This window comes from Dipodomys ordii, unplaced genomic scaffold, assembly GCF_000151885.1.
Source record: "Dipodomys ordii isolate 6190 unplaced genomic scaffold, Dord_2.0 Scaffold65, whole genome shotgun sequence".
Lineage (NCBI taxonomy): Eukaryota > Metazoa > Chordata > Mammalia > Rodentia > Heteromyidae > Dipodomys > Dipodomys ordii.
The window spans coordinates 5617497-5632301 of NW_012267281.1; the positions used below are offsets into that span (position 1 = coordinate 5617497).

The window sequence follows — 14805 nt, forward strand, 5'->3', positions numbered from 1 at the left end:
GCCTAATATCCAAAATATACAGGGAACTGAAAAAAATAAACTCTCAAAAATCAACAATGCAATTAATAAGTGAGCTAAAGCGCTAAAGAGAATCTTCTCATAGAACTACCCTATGATCCAGCAATTTTATTCCTGGACATTTACCCAAAAGATTACAAACCAGGAAACAGTAAAGCCACCAACACAACCATATTTATTTCAGCACTATTCACCATAGCCAAGGTATGAAATCAGTCCAGATGTCCCTCAATGGACAAATGGATCAAGAAAATGTGGTAAACATACACAATGGAATTTTATTCATCCATTAGAAAGAATGATATTATACCATTTGTAAAGAAATGGAAAGACTTGGAAAACATTATGTTAAGTGAAGTAAGTCAGGGCCAGAGAGACAAAAGATATATATTTTCCCTTAGATGTGGAAGCTAGATTTAGCTTACCAAAGTCATAACTAAATACGTTCAGGAGTATGTAAGTGTATATATATGTATTAACTGAAATATAGTAGATTCAAGAGAGATCTCAAACAGTGTAATTCCTTAGAAAGCCAAAATCAACGTTTGGCAAAATAAAACACCAGAGAGTAGGTACTCGGAAAGGGTGGGGTAGGGTCAAGGGGGAAAGAGTACACAGGTAAAGAAGAAAAGGGCAGGGAAATGCAGACAAAACCAAGGTGTAGCCTACAAAATTAAAGATGAGGGAAGGAATAGGTAAGAGTGTTAAAAGGGATAACACTGATCAAAATATATTGTATTTATAATACTCACAAATTTCTTTGTTACAAGGCAACTCCCTTGTACAACCACTTGAAGTTTGGAGAGATATTTATTTTTGTTTTTTTGTGTTTTTTTGGTTTTGGGGTTTTTTTTTTTGGTCAGCTGTGGGCTTGAACTCAGGACCTGGGCTCTGTCTTTCCCTGAACTCTTTTACTTAAGGCTAGCACACTTCCACTTAGAGCCTCAGCTCCATTTCCAGTTTTTGAGGGGTTTATTGGTGATAAGAGTCTCACAGGCTTTTCTGCCTGGACTGGCTTCTAACCGAGATCCTCAGATCTCAACTTCCTGAGTAGCTAGGATTACAAGTGTGAGCTACCAGCACCCTGCTAAAGTTTTTGTTTGTTTGTTGTTTTTAAGGGGAAAAAAAAGAAGTTGAAGTTGGTGGTTTGGTTCAGGTATTAAGTCCTTGCCTAGAAAACTTGAGTTCAATCCCTAGGACCAGGTTTAAAAAAAAAAAAAAAGGTAAGAAAAAAGTTGGAATGTTATTAAAGTTAAATAACAAAGTACATGAGCATATAACTGAACAAAATAACTCATACATGAAGGTACTCTGATATAAATCCTTTTTTCTCTGTCCAAATGGAATTTTTGCCTGACTCCTAAAGTCATAGTCCTTCCTGACTGGAATGATTGGTTTACCTTTAACTCCAGGGGGCTTAAACTATCAGTCTTTTAAGAAGCTTTGCTGGGTTTTGACAATTTAACCTGCTGAGCTCACAGCTCCCAAGGGAGGGTCTTGGTTGCAAGTTTGAAATCTGCTGCTGCTGACCACTAACACCGACTCCATAGATAATGAATTTCAATAACAACCCCCTACAGGTTAACACTTGGAGTATTATCCATAATATTGCTTTAATTAAGTTAATATATAAAGGTCTCCATTTCGTAGAAAGTTTTATTGAATTTGGCAGTGCTTATAATAAAAAAAAAAAACCTTGGGTGTTCATCTGTATGGTAACTGTAAATTTGTCTACAAAAATAATCTAGTTTGCTCATGGATTTATGCTGCATTTCAATTTGTTTTCTAAAAGCAATTCAATTTATTAGTTCCATTTCCCCCAAAATATGTACATTTCTAGCATTTCTAGCTGATGGTTTCATGACAGATGGCTCTAACCATGCTGGGCACAGAATGGGTCTACCTGGCACAAGAGACCACCCACCACAGCAAAGACGCTTCCCACCCCAACCCCAGCTCTGAAGCGTCTTGATGGTGGAAAAGATTAATGCTTTGATTTTTCTGTAACTTCATGTGTTAAACATTAATTTCCCTCTGAAATGCTAGATTATTTTTTTCAACATGGAAAATAAAGATACATAAATTTTATTTTTTAACCCAAACTGTTTATGCTATTGAAAATAACCTACCGTATTACAGTATTAAAATGAATATAGGTGAGGGCAAAGCAAACAAAATTTTTAAATGAATCTGAAACTAAAGACTTATTATAAAGTACTAAAGAAGTACTACATGAATCTCACAATCAACAGTGATATAACTTTATGTGTATGTCAATTTAAGATTTTTTTTAATTTTGTTTATTTATGTGGTACCAAGGAATTGAACCCAGTACCTCATGCATGTTAGGTAAGTCCTTTACCACTAAGCCACATCCCTAGCTCCTTAAGATTATTTTACTGAAAGCAAAGAATGATGGCTGATTCAGCTCACATACATATTGAATTCAGCAATAATTGTATTTTTTAAATACACAACCTGACAGGCACTATGGTAGATAATAATGAATCAGCATGGGAGCCATTTAATATACTTCTTGATTAACTCATTGCCTGTCCAGTTCACATGCAGACACGCTTACATGTCATAATCGTCATAATTCCCATCATCCCCACCGCTACCACTCCAGTGCCTTGATTAGTGTACAACTCCCAGACGAGCCATTGCTAATGCTAAATAATTCTCTTCAGCCTCCTGCTACTATTCTGCAGGATCTCCAATTAAATATAATGTCCCTGATGAGCCATATTAATGTGAACAAATTCCTACCAGGGATCCTATCATACTCCATTTTACCCAAAAATGCAGAGACAGTAATTTAGCCAGGCCAAAGATAATCAAAATGTTTAAAATTGAGAGTATAATGTTTCTGCAAAATAAGTTTTCCAATTATGGTAATAGCAGAAAAGAAAGGAAAAAGAAAATGTGTTAACTTCCTAAATGCTTTCTTCTGATTGTATCTTCACAGCAAAGTCTAATGTTTTAAATTTATCTAAGGACATATTGTATTCTTAATATTTGTCTTCACTAGAAGACAAATTTTAAGTGTCCTTTCTTTCTCATGGTGGAGTCTGGTAATGCACAGAAAGGCCACTTTACAAAGGGAAGGAAAAGAAAGAACAGATCATCTGCTTTGGACCACAGGTGGCTGAAGGAGAGAATGTATTTGGTGTCTGCCACATCTTTACATCCTTCAACGACATCTTTGTCCACATCACCAATCTTTCTGCCCAGGCAGCCCTCAGAGAGCCCTTGCTTGCTCAGGTATGAAGACTAGGAGGATTGAGGATGCCACCCCCATCCCCTCTGACAGCACCTGCAAGAAGGGAGGCCACGAACTCTTCAAATAATTTTCTGTTAATTATTTTCTGTTAATAAACTGCCTTTCTGTAAGCTAAAAGAAAAAAAAGGAGAAAAAAGTGCAAATATGTCAGTTTAAAACCCTTCAACAGCAGGTACCTGCTGGTTTCAGCCTACTCAGGTTGACTCTACTAGGCCAGCAGTACTACTCAGGTTTTGGTTAAACACATTTGGATATTTCTGTGAAGGTATTTTTAGATGAGATTAGCCTTTAGTAGGTAGACTTTAGTCTGAAGTCAGTGGCTCACACCTATAATCCTAACTACTCAGGAAGCTGAGATATGAGCATTACAATTCAAACCTAGCTAGGGTAGTTAGTCCATGAGATTCTTACCTCTAATTAACTACCAAAAAGCCATAAGTAGAGCTGTGGTTCAACTAGCAGAGTGCTCGTGTTCAGCAAAAAAGCTTAGGGACCCCAGGACCAGCACATACAATAAAAATGAAAACTTGGATTAGCTATGCATGGTGATACACGTCTATAGGCCTAGCTACTCAGGAGGCTAAGACAAAAAGATCACTTCAGGGGCTGGGAAGGTGGCTCAGTGGTAGAGCGCTTGCCTTGCATGCCTGAGGCCCTGGGTTCTATTCCTCAGCACCACATAAGCAAAAAGAAAAAAGCCAGAAGTGGCGCTGTGGCTCAAGTGGTAGAGCGCTAGTCTTGAGCTGAAGAGCTGAGGGACAGTGCCCAGGCCCAGAGTTCAGGCCCCACAACCGGACCCCCCCCCAAAAAAAAAGATCACTTCAGTACAGGACTTTAAGACCAGCCTAGACCACATAAACTACATTTCAAGATGCAAAGTGGAATGGAGCGCTGGTGAGCTCAATGGTAGAACACTTAGCATTATACATACAGGGTCCTGAGTTCATTCCTAAGCACCACAAAAAAAAAAAAAAGTAATGAAACATAATGACAGAATCTCCTTGAAAAGATAACTCATTTTAATAAAAGCTTAAAAATCAAAAATAAAACCAGGTGCTCTTGGCTCCTACCTGTAATCCTAGTCACTGGGGAGGCTGAGATCTGAGAATCACAGTTCAAAGCCAGCCCAAGCAGGAAAGTACCTGACACTCTCATCTCCAATTACCCACTATAAAGATGGAAGCAGGGCTGTGGCTTCAGTAGTAAAATGCTAGCCTTCAGTTTAAAAGGAAAGAAAAAACAAAAAAATTTAAGAGTAGATACCAGTGGCTCACACCTGTAATCCTAGCTACTCAGGAGGCTGAAAGCTAAAGATCAACTAAGGCTGAAAGCTAAGTCATGAGACTCTTATCTCCAATAAACTACTCAGAAAACGTTGGAAGTGGCACTGTGGCTCAAGGGGTAAAGCACTAGCCTTGAGCAAAAGAAGCTCAGGGATAGTACCCAGGCCTAGAGTTGAAGACCTAGGACCAGCAAAAAAAAATTTTTTAATCTAAAAAAAAATGAGCAGCTGAGACAGAGCTCAGACCCTGAGTTCAAACTGGCACAAGAAGTTAGGAAGGAAGGATAGAGACAGAAAAAAATACTCTGAGACCTAAATCACCTTCGTGAAACAAATCCTTTCCTTTCCTTTCAATTAAATGGAATATGTAATTGCTATTAATTTGTCACTACTCAGAGGTTTTGCCATGAGACTTTATGTTGTTAAGGAAACTTCTTATTGAAGGATGACAATTACAAGTATTTTTTGCATGAATGATCATATAGATTTCCTATTGTAATTTAAATGTCTATAAGCCCAACTGGGAAGTATAGAACAAAATGGCCAGCATTTTAGCATCCTTTACTAGTAAAGGTAATTTAAGAATGTCATTAAACATACTATCTCAGCTCAAGTGTACTCACATCACATACACACACGCATGCACGCACACATGCACACACATAAAAGATTACCTGGCATAAAAGATAACTTGAGCAGGGCGCCACTGGCTCACACCTGAAATCCTAGCTACTCAGGAAGCTGAGATCTGAGGAACAGGGTTCAAAGCCAGCTCAGGTAGGAAAGTCTGAGATTCTTATCACCAAATAACCACAGAAAACCAGAAGTGGCACTGTGGCTCAAGTGGTAGAACAACTGCCTTGAGCTGAAGAGCTCAGGGACAGCGCCCAAGGCCAGAGCTCAAGCCCCACAACCGACAAAAAAAAAAAAGGTAATGACCTTTTTCATTTATTCCTGTTTGAGGATCAATGATAATGTCTACTTAGTAAGTCCATTAACAGATTTTGTAATTTTTCTAACTTATACATGTTTTATATGTTTTTTTTTAATTTTTTAAAAGCTAAGTATTTTAAAGCATTTAAGAATTGCTGAGAGCCGGGAGCTGGTGGCTCACACCTGTAATCCTAGCTACTCAGGGGGCTCAGATCTGAGGATCATGGTTCAAAGCCAGCCCCAGCAGGAAAAAGTCCACGAGACTCTTACCTCCAACCACAGCAAACCGGAAGTGGTGCTATAGCTCAAAGTGGTAGAGCACTAGCCTTGATCTGAAGAGCTCAGGGATAGCACCCAGGCCCAGAGTTCAAGCCCCATGACTGACAAAAAAAAAGAGAACTGTAACTCCTGTTGAACCAAAAAATATTGAAAAATATGCTAGAATCATGTAAAGAAGAAAAAAATTAATGATTGAGATTTCTAAATTGCTGTAATCTTTACATCTCTAGTCGGAAAATAAGGATATGCAAACAAAGTTATATATATAGAAAGATGTAAAATAAGATATTCCAACCACTCCATAAAATTTTGATGTTTTCCCCTAAGGTCTACTATACCTTAGCCTACATTAATGTATTTTATCTCCATTTCTCTGATTATTACCCTCCAGTTTGTTCAGCTGGAACCAACATACACTAACAACTTAGACATCACGAAGTCCTATTTGTCCTCAGTCTCCCCCAGCCAGCAGGGAAATATTATCAAGGGTAGGCATGAAAAGTGATGATTGCCCTCACCTTTCTGTCTATCATCCCAGAGTGTTCACAGGAAATCCCACTCAATCTCATTACAGAATCGTAAGACTGAGACTCCAATACACACTAGAAATCATATTTTAAACAGCAGGCTGTCTGGGTAATATGTGAGTCACAGTGAGTACTTTCTTGATTTTAGGTTTTTGCTTCAATTCAGCAAATATCAGATACTTCTCATTTCAAGTCAACATGATTGTACTCAAAGCAACGAAACACTGATGAGTTCAGTTCAGAGGCACAACCAGAAAAGAGGTCAAAGGCTGAAGTATAGACTTATCTCATTTGAAATAAAGACTTCAAGTGCTTTTCATTTAACTCAATGAAATCTCATTTTAAAAAATTAAAACTCTTAGTGTTTTCATATAAATAATATTATTGCTTCTCTGTGAAGAAAAATTCTAGTCATTTTACTTAGAACATGAAATAATACATGAAAGTTACCCAAGTACATTCTGAGGAGCAGAGGTATAATATCTGAATTCTCAATTTCTTTGTTCCCACTGTTCATCAAACTATTGAAGTGATATATACCTGCCATGTAGAAATTCCACTAAAACTATTAAACATTTCTCATTTTTAAACAGGTACCAGTGGCTCAAATTTATAATCCTAAGCAACTTAAGAGGATCAAGGTTCAAGACTAGCCTGGACAGAAAAGTCTGAAAAACTTCCTTGTCATCCCAGAGCATAGGAGCATGAACCTGACATCCTAAGCTACGTGGGAGTCTGAGATTGTGAGGATCACAGGGCCAGGCCAGCCCAGCAGAAAAGCCCCTGAGATTCCATCTCCCCAAAAGTGAAATTTGAAATTCTAGCATGCATCTTTGCTCCCAATGACATCAGGAAGCAGTTAGATATGCCTCCTATCCTAAAATAACCAGTGAAAAATGGCAGCAAGCACAGCTTCTAACCAACCAAGTGCAAGCAAATTCCAGTACTGCCAGAAAAAGAGAGAAGAAAGAAAGAAAGAGAGAGAGAGAAAGGCAGGCAGGCAGGCAGGCAGGCAGGCAGACAGACAGACAGACAGACAGACTAGACAGAGACAGACAGACAGAAAGGAAAGAAAGAAAGAGAGAGAGAATGGAAGGGAAAGAGAGAAAGGAAGGAAGGGGAGAGAAAGAGAGAAAGAAAGAGAAAGAAAGAAATGAAGGAAGGAAAGAAGGAAGGAAGGAAAGAAAGAAAGAAAGGAAGGAAGGAAGAAAGAACGAAAGGAAGGAAGGAAGGAAGGAAGGAAGAAAGAAAGGAAGGAGAAAAATTGTCCTTTATATTTATCTTCTCTAGAACCACCAATAATAAAGAAACCCTGCTACGTTTAGCACTGCCTAAAATCTAATGAAGTTATCCTATAGGCTTGTCTCCTCTTCTTGCACCCATGTTTATAAGTGGTTCCAATTTATGTCTATTTTATAATACATTTTAATAAGTTAGGGTATTCCCCCTATCAATTTTTCTCAGAATTTTCTAGGTAGTTCTTGTATATTTACTCTTTTGTTAACAAAAAAACAATACATTGTATTTATCAGGATTTACCAGAAAAATGTACAGATTAATGTGGGACAAACTAGTGTTTAAAGTACTCAGTTTCTCTATATAAAATCAGGAAGTGCCCAGGGTATGGTGACTCAAATGTTTAAAATCAAGAAAGAAACATTACACCTACCTTTTAGAAATAAAGATAAAATCCCTAGAAAGATTAAAACTACAGTCATTGACAAAAGAAATTGAAATTTTTAACAAACCAATAAAAGTAAACAAAGAAAACTATCCACAGAAAATCCCATACCTAGATAGCTGAACTGGTGAGTTACACCAAACATTTAAAGAAAAATATTGATTTTCCATCAACTCTTCTCAAAAAGCAGAAGATTTAAGACAACTTTCAAACTTATGAGGCCAGTTCCATGTAATACCAACTAAAGCTATCACACGAAAACTACAAGTCAGTATCTTTTACAAATATGGATTCAAAATACTAACCAACTAAATCCAACATCAAATACAATAGATTACACAACACAACAAGGATTTATCCCAACAATGAAAGACTGACTCTGTTTCCAAAAATCAATTAATATTTCTATGTACTTATTAGTATCTTTAATTAACTCAAAAATCAATTAAAATATTATCAAAAGAAAAAACAATAACAAAAAAACATGGCCCAGCACTGGTGGCTTATTCCTGCAATACTAGCTACTCAAAGCCAGCCCAAGCAGGAAAGTCTAAGACTTATCTCCAATTAATCACAGAAAAAACCAGAAGCTGGGCTGTGGCTCAAGTGGTAGCTAGCCTTGAGCAAAAAGGAGATCAAGGACAGCACCCAGGCCCAGAGTTCAAGCCAAAGGACCAAAAGAAAAAAGAAGAAGACGACAAAACAAAAAGGGCTGGGAAGGTGGCTCAGTGGTAGAGCGCTTGCCTTGCATGCCAGAGGCCCTGGGTTCAATTCCTCAGCACCACATAAGCAAAAAGAAAAAAGCCGGAAGTGGCACTGTGGCTCAAGTGGTAGAGCGCTAGCCTTGAGCTGAAGAGCTGAGGGACAGCGCCCAGGCCCAGAGTTCAGGCTCCATGACCGGACCCAAAAAAAAAAGACAGGGAACAAGCCAAGTATGCCTGCTCTCAACACTTCTGTGCAACACTGTTCTAGAAAATCAAAGCAAGGAAAAATATAAAATGAAATAAAAAACATCCAGAAAGAAACAAGTAAAACAATCCCATGTCACACATGGCATACAGAATCAACTAACAAACTATTAGAACTAATAATAGCTTAAGCAGTTTGCAAGATACAAAATCAGATGAAAATCAATTGTATGTATACCTAGGTAAGCAACAAAAAATTAATATTAAAATAGTTATGCTTATAAAGTCATTGAAAGTAATAAAATATTTAGGAATAACTATAACAAAAAAAACAAAACATATAAATTTGTAAAATTATACTCATATAAATTTGCAATTAAACCCACAAAACATCATTGGAAGAAATTAAAGCAACTTAAATACATTTGAGAACATCACACATTCATGGGTAAAAAACTTAAGGTCGTAACAGCCGGGCGCTGGTGGCTCATGCCTGTAATCCTAGCTACTCAGGAGGCTGAGATCTGAGGATCACGGTTCCAAGCCAGCTGGTGCAGAAAACTCCGTGAGACTCCTATCTCCAATAAACCACTAGAAAACCACCACTAGAAAACCAGAAATGGCGCTGTGGCTTAAGTGGTAGAGTGCTCACCTTCAGCTGAATTGCTGAGAGACAGCACCGAAGCCCAGAGTTCAAGCCCCAGGACCAACAAAAAAAAAAAAAAAACCTTAAGGTCGTAAGAGTTGTATTCTAATTGACCTACAGATACAAAACAATCCCAGTCAAAAATCACCAGCTGGCCAGGGGCTGGTGGCTCAAGCCTGTAATCTTAGCTACTCAGAAGGCTGAGATCTGAGGATCACAGTTCAAAGCCAACCCAGGCAGGAAAGTCCATGAAACTCTTATCTCTATTAAACCACTAGAAAACAGGAAGTGGTACTGTGGCTCTCATGGTAGAGCGCTTTCCTTGAGCTAAAGAGCTCAGGGACAGGGCCCAGGCCCAGAGTTCAAGCCCCATGACTGTCCAAAAACAAAACAAAATCATAGCTGGACACAGTTCTGTACTAGATCTGTCTTCTCTTAGTAAATTATTACCCATTAAAAAAAAATAATTCAACTTCTTGCCCATGTAATTGTAACCCCTCTGTACAGTATGTTCACAAAAAATAAAATAAAATATAAAAAAAATTTTTAAAAACCTAAAAAATAAAATAAAAAAAATAATTCAACTTCTTAAGAGTCTTCACTCCCATTTTGCTACCTACCCTGACTATTTCCCATTGGAGTACTTTTACACTGCTTGATCTCATCCACTGGATGCGGTGGCACTAATCTCATCACTGTAAATATACTGGCATTATGTCTGCTGGAGGTCAGTCTTCTCGAACAACAGGAGGAAATAACTTCCTCAGTAGAGAATGAGTTAGGTACAACAATCCAACAAGATAACCCACAAATTCTACCTAGAAATACCTAAAATCCTAGACTAAAGATAACGAACATTCTTTAAATGAATAGCTTGGCTCACAAGAATTTACAAGGAATCTCCAGGGATCAAAAACAAAGATGAGACTGGGTGACAGAGGCTCACACCTGTAATCCTAGCTACTCAGTTGGAGCTGGAGCTCAGAGGGTAGGACACTAGCCTTGAGCAAGAGAGCTCAGGGAGAGCACCCAGGCCCAGAGTTCCAGCCCCAGAACCCACATAGAAAGAAAAAAGAAAGAGGGGGGCAGGGGAAGAGGAAGGAAGGATGGAAGGAAGGAAAGGAGTGGTAGAGTACTTAAATAGCATGAACAATGCCCTAAATTCAATCCCTAGTCACAGCCAAAAAAAAAAAAAGAGGAAGCTAAAGAAATACTATATCCATAACAGCAAATACCAGTGATAATTTTGAAAATAAAAATTACCCAAAGGATTAAGTTTGAACTCTCTAAGAAAGTAACCAGACACTGTTTAAAGTTAAAGATTAAAAGAAAAACTTCCTAGAAAAAGACCAGCGTGCCAGAAGGTTACATTCTCAATCAGGAAGGGGGCAGGGAATCAATCTACTAGTACTCAGAGAAACAATTACTTTTTATCAATATCTCTATGGTCAAAGTAAAGGATAAAGTCTCCTCTACAAATCAGATACCATGGGCCTACCCAATAGGTACCTGTGTATATGCAATCTCATTTTGTTCTTAGTATCCAAATAATTCAAAAACCTTCATGCCAACAAATATAAAAATAAGCACCAGAGCCAGGTGCCAATGGCTCACACCTGTAATCCTAGCTACTCAGGAGATTGAGAGCTGAGGATTCCAGTTCAAAGCCAGCATGTAGCGCTGTGGCTGAAAGTGGTAGAGAGCTAGCTCAAGGACAGAGCACGGGCCCTGAGTTCAAGCCCCCATGACCAAAAGAAGAAAGAGAGAGAAAGAAAAGGAGGGAGGGAGGGAGGGAGGAAGGGAGGGAGGATGGAAAGAAGGAAGGAAGGGAGAAAAAGAGAGGAGAGAGGAAGGAAGGAAAGAAGGAAGGAAGGAAGGAAAGAAAAACCACCAATAATACCCTAAAGTGCCTAAAAGAAATAAACCTAATCCCTATCCCCACTGGGCCATTTCTGCAACTCAACCCATCTTGAAACTCAACAAAAAAGATGCCAAATAGTAAGACACAAGCCAAAATCTAAACATGGGGGGGGGGGGGAATACATACACACACACACACACACACACACACACACAACATGAGTAAGAACTAAAACAGAATTAAACACCTAACAAATCAAACTACCAAGCGCCTTTAAAATAACTAAAAAAAATGAATAGAAGATGAAAGAATTCAAATACATTAGGCATTTAAAAAAAAAAAGAGGGCTGGATATGCAAATCAGTGGTAGGGGGCTTGTTTAAGGCCCTGTGTTCAATTCCCACACAAGAGAGGGAAAAGCAGTTTCAAAAAGAAGACCAACAACCCGGTGCCAGTGGCTTATGCCTGTAATCCTAGCTACTCAGGAAGCTGAGATCTGAGGATCTAGATTCAAAGCCAGCCCAAGAAGGAAAGTCCCAGAGACTCTTATCTCCAACTAACCATCAGTAAACTAAAAGTGGACTGTGGCTTAAAGTGGTAGAACACTAGTCTTGAGCAAAAAAAGCTCAGGACATTGCCCAGGCCCTGAGTTCAGGCCCTACAACCAAAAAAAAGAACTTGCCTATATTGCAGGCAGATAGGAATCTAGGGCAGTACAGTAGTACCAGACAAGTACCATACCAGACAAGTGATTCTTACACAAATATTAATTTACTTATTTTGAGTCAGCACAATATTGCTCACTAAAAGCAGACCAGATTCAATCCAAGGACCACTTTTTATATCGCTCTCACGCTAAGAACTGTTTTCACAACTTTAAAAGTGGGAAAGAGGGGAGAAATGGCAGGGAAAGAAGAGTTGGAGGAGGAAGAGCAAGCAACAGATACAAGTTGACTGATTTTTTTCTTTTTTTTTTTTTTGGTGCCACTCTTTTTTCCTGCTTAACTAAAACATTACTTGGTTTTAAGATAAATTAATAGCTTTCGCAATCAACTACTGCTGTATTTTCTTACTACTATAACTCACATTTCACCTTGAATGAACATATAAAATATATGAGGTGAACATTAAAATGTTTACCTTAAACACTAACAACATGTATGAATATAGCATGGCTTGTTCACATTACTGATACTGATAAGAAGATGAAAACCTCTGTGATCAACCGTCAAGCAAACAAAAATGTGTGTCCCAGGAGTTCATCTTTTCAGCTAAAAGCCTTCTCTTGTGAATGAAGCGGAAACTAGACAAATTTCTCTGATTTGTCCCTACTGTAGAATTTTAGCTGAGAATGTTATGTTACCATTATGAAGCCTCGCAAATCATATTTTAAATTCTGAACAATATTTCCTGCTTTATACCCTGCTATTTTCAGTCTGAAATAGTATTAGCTTCCTGGTGACCTTAATAAACTTTTTTTAGAGGAGTTGACTTTGATGAATACCTTGGATTACCAATCAAGAAATAGGTAATGAAAGTAAGGTTTTCTCATTAACTACCTTATAAAGAATGTAAATTAGTACTAAAATTCTCATGGTTAAAACAAATTTTAGCAAAGAAGCCAAAATCAAATTTTTTTCAAGAAAAAAAGACAGGAAAGGCAGAATTAATAACCTTTCATTAAAAATTATTTTAAATGCAACTGTCAAATTGTAAGTTAACATTTGTTTTCAGGTTGCTAGTTTGCAATTATTTCCATTTGGGCTTTTTTTAAATAAACAGTTACAAAACAAGTTTGTTACAAAGAGACAAAATGAACAACAGTTCTAAATAAGACAAAAATTAAGGATCACCATCAAACTTGAAAATCCTTTGCATTAAATTACTACACTATGAAAGCAGACATTACCAAAAGATCTACCCGTCAAAAGTAGTGTGGAAAAAAATTTTAAATAATAATAATACCTTAAAGTATATCTACTAATACTTCATTCCATAGTCTAATAATTTGCATTCTTTTCCCATGGGATTTTTTTTCTACTCATTCACAGCTCATTACTGCTAAAAAATGCCTGCTGTGTTAAAAATGCCACATAAAATTATATATCATTCACTGCTTTATGCTATACCTTCTTTTGTTCAGGTCCAATTAGCATCAGGCTATCTCTCATTCATCAAACTTTTAGCTGAACACATTAAAGCATTTAGGAAAGCTTAAACAATTATAGCATTCCCTTAGCAATACTGGAGTTATACTGGAGAAAAGCGCTCTCATAAAGAAGTACTACATAAACATTTCAAATCTAACTTTCTCATGCTTTCTTTCCTTAAACCAACTTGCTGACCACAACTGACCTAACAATTTTTTATTTTATTCTGGGTTTTTAGGCTTTGAAGAACAAAAAATTATAGGGAATATTGTGATGCTTCCACTTTTGCTTACTACAACAGTAGTAAATAGACGGTTCTAAAACTTGAAGATGACTTTTGCAGACCAAAAGAAAATTAAACTTCACATTTTTTTCTACTTCAGCCAAAATCCAATGTGTATTTAAACTAAGTAAAAACATACTTACAGAACTAGCATCAACATCACTGTGGATGGCAACTGTCTTAATGCCCATCTTCTTGCAAGTTTTAATAACCTATTGAAAATACGTCCATATTATTTATTAATATTCATATTTAGAGGAACAATTTCATAGAATGAAACGGAAAATAACTTAAATGCTACTCACCCTACATGCAATTTCTCCTCGATTAGCAATAAGAATTTTATCAAAAGTCTACAGAGAGAAAAAAATAGAAAATCTTAATCTTATTTTGGACCAAAAAAAAACCATTTTTCTACAATTAACAATAGATATCTTAGTGAAAATTTACTTCCAAGAATAATATTAAATGTTATAAATTTAATGTTTATTGACAATCAGAGAACAATTAAATTCTGACCTCATTACTTTGTTAAAACATCTATTGACTAGGTTAATTTATTCATTAATTAATTCATTAATGATTGATAATCATCAATCAGTAATAAGTTGACTTACTGATAAATTCTCCTGACAAAAGCAAATCTTCAAATAATATTTTAGAAAAATAAATTTCTATCGAAAGTACTTTATAAGTTAGAGGTAATGGTTCAAGCCTGGAATCCTAGCAACTTTTTTTTTTTGGGGTCCGGTTGTGGGGCCTGAATTCTGGGCCTGGGCACTGTCCCTCAGCTCTTCAGCTCAAGGCTAGCACTCTACCACTTGAGCCACAGCGCCACTTCTGGCTTTTTTCTTTTTGCTTATGTGGTGCTGAGGAATTGAACCTAGGGCCTCAGGCATGCAAGGCAAGCGCTCTACCACTGAGCCACCTTCCCATCCCCAAATTAAAAAGTGG

General features: G+C 37.3%; 1 protein-coding gene across 1 annotated transcript in view; it reads right to left on the minus strand.

Moving 5' to 3' along the window:
• Nucleotides 1-14805, minus strand: part of Pcca (propionyl CoA carboxylase, alpha polypeptide) — a 301142-nt gene that overhangs the window by 269634 nt on the left and 16703 nt on the right. Inside the window, 2 exon segments of the mRNA XM_013023003.1 lie at nt 13995-14063; nt 14157-14204. Of these exon segments, the coding sequence (XP_012878457.1) occupies nt 13995-14063; nt 14157-14204 (117 nt within the window).